General features: G+C 41.3%; 1 protein-coding gene across 1 annotated transcript; it reads left to right on the top strand.

Annotated features, from left to right (window-relative positions):
- LOC100194560 (MID1 interacting G12-like protein) lies at nucleotides 1–1,524 on the top strand. Its single transcript, NM_001139646.1, is given in 1 exon segment — nucleotides 1–1,524. A coding segment is annotated over 1 exon segment (477 nt). The 5' UTR covers nucleotides 1–256; the 3' UTR covers nucleotides 734–1,524.
- Nucleotides 1,525–4,539: the final 3,015 nt, after the last annotated feature.

Raw genomic sequence — 4,539 nt, forward strand, 5'->3', positions numbered from 1 at the left:
AAGGAACAGGCACAAGAACAAACAAGATAACTGCCGAACTCTCCTTCAGTTTGGAACACGGAAAGCTGCACTGACACGAAAAAACATCAATCAATCTCTGCTGCAGATTAAAAAAAGGAGGAGCCCCTTTCCAACGAGATTAGAAAACAATTAGAGAAGGGTTGCACAAATAGATAAACAAACTATCCAGCTCCGATTGACAGTTACAACTTTTATTTCTAAAATAAGTTTGGGAATCAACAACAGAGTCGAGAAAATGATGCAGATCTCAGAATCCCACCTGCAGAAGAACTCCCTGTTCAACTCCATGAATCGCTTCATTGGAGCCGTCAACAACATGGACCAGACGGTGATGGTGCCCAGCCTGCTGCGGGACGTCCCACTGGAAGAAGAGAGGGAAATGGCCGTCCTCAAAAGCTCGGGAAACAACGACATCGAGGACGGCGACATGTACAGCTACTACCAGCTCCTGAAGTCCATCCGCTGCGACATCGAGTGGGGGGTGATGCGCGCCGGGGAAGCCGAGAAGCGCAAGGAGAGCCGGGGTCCCAGCTCTCGGATTGATTCCGAGGAAGAAGAATCGGAGGTGTCGTCCGAGGAAGACGAGGTTAACCTGCAAAAGCAGTTCCAGTTCCACATGACTGGGCTTCACGGGGTGCTGTCCAAGCTGACGCAACAGGCCAACACTCTCACCAACCGCTACAAGCAGGAGATCGGCATTGGATGCTACTGAAGTGTTGCGTAATGACCCGAGCGAACCCGCATTCCCTGATATCGATGTTGTATTATTTAGCGGAAAGGAGTTGAACTGAACTGAATAGTCTATCACTTATGAAATTCTTTTGAATAGATGGAGAGAGAAAGAAAAAAAGAGATGTAATATTTAACCTTTGTTGATCCATAGAAATGTTGTGGTTGAACTTCAGTGTGGTATACCTGGGTTCCATTACCCTCTGTTTTTCACTCTGTTTTGCGCGCTGTCTGTGTTTTATGAGCCGTGTTCAACCGTGACCCATGCATTCAGCTCAAGTGGTACACCTATAATGCATATCTATACTTTTATTTAATATTGATGTATAACTTATTACCTCATACTGTATGTTTGAGAGCTGTATATTTCATGGTTGAAGAAGTGCATGACCGCAGACATTTGGCTACATTTTGAACATCCCATTAAGGGATAAATGCGCATAGGATTTAGCATTTCTAATGATGCCAATGTGTCAAATAGTCTGTACAGGTTTTGTACTTCTTCCTATTGTGCCGTTATTATGTGCTTAGCTAAATGGAGGAGGCTTGACAGATTCTTGCCTATGATCCCAATGCTACCCTATATGATCAATGAACTGGAATCAACAGATGGTTCTTCTGAAATAATGAAGGATTCCAAGAGATCATCTTATTATGGTGTTATTGCCATGGTAATTATGGAGAGGTGAAACTCTATAAGACCATTTATTTAATGTACTATTTTATGTTTTGTATTGAATATATTTGTATGGAGAATTAAACTTGTTTTTATAACTGAAAGTAATTTGTTAGTTATGTTTGCCTAGCAACACATAACCTAGAATGTTGTGGAACAGGATTATATTTCAAACAGCTACCACTCTCCAATTGACCACAATACATTTCAACAAGTGTTTCATGTCGTATATCCCTAACATTTAATCTGTTTTTCCAGGGATCAATCCATCTGGTACTCAATATGTACCCATTTCTGTTCAAACCAAACTCTATTCACCCTATGTTCCAACAGTGGTGCAGCAATCTAAGGCACTGCATCTCAGCGCTAGAAGTGTCACTACAGACCCTGGTTCGATTCCAGGCTGTATCACAACCAGACGTGATTGGGAATCCCATTGGGCGGTGCACAATTGGCCCAGCGTCGTCCGGGTTAGGGTCATGTATAAAAATGCCCAGTTGCCCATTATTTTGGCTACTATGGCTACCATGAGATCTCAGTGACTTTAAAATAGGGGTCTCAAAGGAAAATAGGGTGTTAAAGGGTGTGTGTGTCTCAGTCACCAGATCTAAACACTTACGTGAGATTTTGGAATTTCTCGTGGAAGAATGGTATAGCATCCCTCCAATAGAGTTCCAGACGCTTGTAGAATCTATGCCAAGGTGCAATGAAGCTGTTCTGGTGGCTTGTGGTGGCCCAATGTCCTACTAAGACATTTTATGTAGGTGTTTATTTTATTGTGGCAGTTACCTACAGTGCATTCATTTTTTCGAAATGTTGTTATGTTACAGCCTTATTGTAAAATTGACTAAATTGTTTTTTCCTCTCATCAATCTACACACAATACCCCACAATGACAAAGCAAAAATAGGTTTTTATATTTTTTAGCAAATGTATTACAAATTAAAAATGGAAATATCACATTTACATAAGTATTCAGAACCATTACTCAGTACTTTGTTGAAGCGCCTTTGGCAGCGATTACAGCCTTGAGTCTTTTTGGGTATTATGCTACAAGATTGGCACACCTGTATTTGGAGAGTTTCTCCCATTCGTCTCTACAGATCCTCTCATGCTCTATCAGGTTGGATGGGGAGCGTCGGTGAACAGCTATTTTCAGGTCGCTCCAGAGATGTTAGGTCGGGTTCAAGTCCGGACTTTGGCTGGGCCACTGAAGGACATTCAGAGACTTGTCCCAAGCATTTCGCTACACTTGCATTAACACCTGCTAACCATGCGTATGTGACAAATAAAATTGGATTTGATTTGATTTGAAGCCACTCCTGCATTGTCTTGGCTGTGCGTTTAGAGTTGTTGTCCTGTTGGAAGGTGAACCTTCGCCCCCAGTCTGAGGTCCTGAGCGCACTGGAGCAGGTTTTCATCAAGGATTTCTCTGTAATTTGCTTTGTTCATCTTTCCCTCGATCCTGACTAGTCTCACAGTCGCTGCCGCTGAAAAACATCTCCACAGCATAATGCTGCCACCACAATGCTTCACCATAGGGATGGTAATGGCCAGGTGATGAGCGGTGTATGTTTCCTTCAGACATGACGCTTGGATTTCAGGCCAAAGAGTTAAATTTTGGTTTCATCAGACTAGAGAATCTTCTTTCTCATGGTCTGGGAGTCTTTTAGGTGACTTTTGGCAAACTCCAAGCAGGCTGTCATGTGCCTTTTACTGAGCGGTGGCTTCCGTCTGGCCACTCTACCATAAAGGCCTGATTGGTTGAGTGTTGTAGAGATGGTTGGCCTTCTGGAAGGTTCTCCCATCTCCACAGATGAACTCTAGAGCTCTGTCAGAGTAACCATCGGGTTCTTGGTCACCTCCCTGTCCAAGGCCCTTCCCCCCTGATTGCTCAGTTTGGCCGGGCGGCCAGCTCTAGGAAGAGTCTTGGTGGTTCCAAACTTCTTCCATTTAAGAATAATGGAGGCCACTGTGTTCTTGGGGACCTTCAATTCTGCAGACATTTTTTGGTACCCTTCTCCAGATCTGTGCCTCGACACAATCCTGTCTCGGAGCTCTACGGACAATTCCTTTGACCTGCACTGTCAAATGTGGCATCTTATATAGACAGGTGTGTGCCTTTCCAAATCATGTCCAATCAATTCAATTTACGAACAGGTGGACTCGAATCACGTTGTAAAAACATCTCAAGGATGATCAATGGAAACAGGATGCACCTGAGCTCAATTTCGAGTCTCATAGCAAAGGGTCTGAATGCTTATGTAAATAAGGTATTTCTAAAAACCTGTTTTCACTTTGTCATTATGGGGTATTGTGTGAATAAAAACATTTAATGAATTTTAGAATAAGTTGGAGGGGTCTGAATACTTTCCGAATGGACTGAATATATGCAGTTTATCCACTTGATTAACATAATTCAATTTAAAGCACACATAAATACTCTTAGGATACAGTAATGATAGAAACCAAACTTATTTTGGTAAACATGCGTTCAATATGCTCATATTGAGGTAATATAGTAATCATGTAATTTGACATTGCCACTCATGGCTTTTCATTCAGCCAAGTAAGAACGATTTATAATTTCATTCATAGTATGAGTCTGCTCTCAGTGTATTCTGCATCCATCAAGCATAGGTCATGCAAACAGCCACTGACTATTAGGACCATGTAAATACAGCTGCCAAGAGCAAATAGTAGGTCTTTGCTTTTGGGATATTGGGATATTGGAATGTTTAGTTTACACAATGTCTTATAAGAAGAATAAACAACCAGTTTAATGTAGCTCTCTCTGTCCAGCTTCGACTTCAGCTGTGAGGTATTAGAACTTTACTTTTTCTTCCTTCTTTTTTTTGTAATAAGTCTTAGGGCCAGGTGTATTCATAATATTTTTATTTGGGAAAAACATCTGCTTTTTATGAGAGGCATCCCCCAAAAAGGTCCATATATTTGTTATACTGTCATCCCTTTTGTTTAATATTCTTATCAACGCAAAGAATTATGCAACATGTGTGTATAAAATAGTGAAGACTTCAAAACTACGAAATCACACATATGGAATCATGTAGTAACCAAAAAAGTGTTAAACAAATCAAAATATATTTTATATT

The sequence above is a fragment of the Salmo salar genome, chromosome 25, assembly GCF_965601325.2.
Source record: "Salmo salar chromosome 25, fSalSal1, whole genome shotgun sequence".
In the NCBI taxonomy this organism is placed as follows: Eukaryota; Metazoa; Chordata; class Actinopteri; order Salmoniformes; family Salmonidae; genus Salmo; species Salmo salar.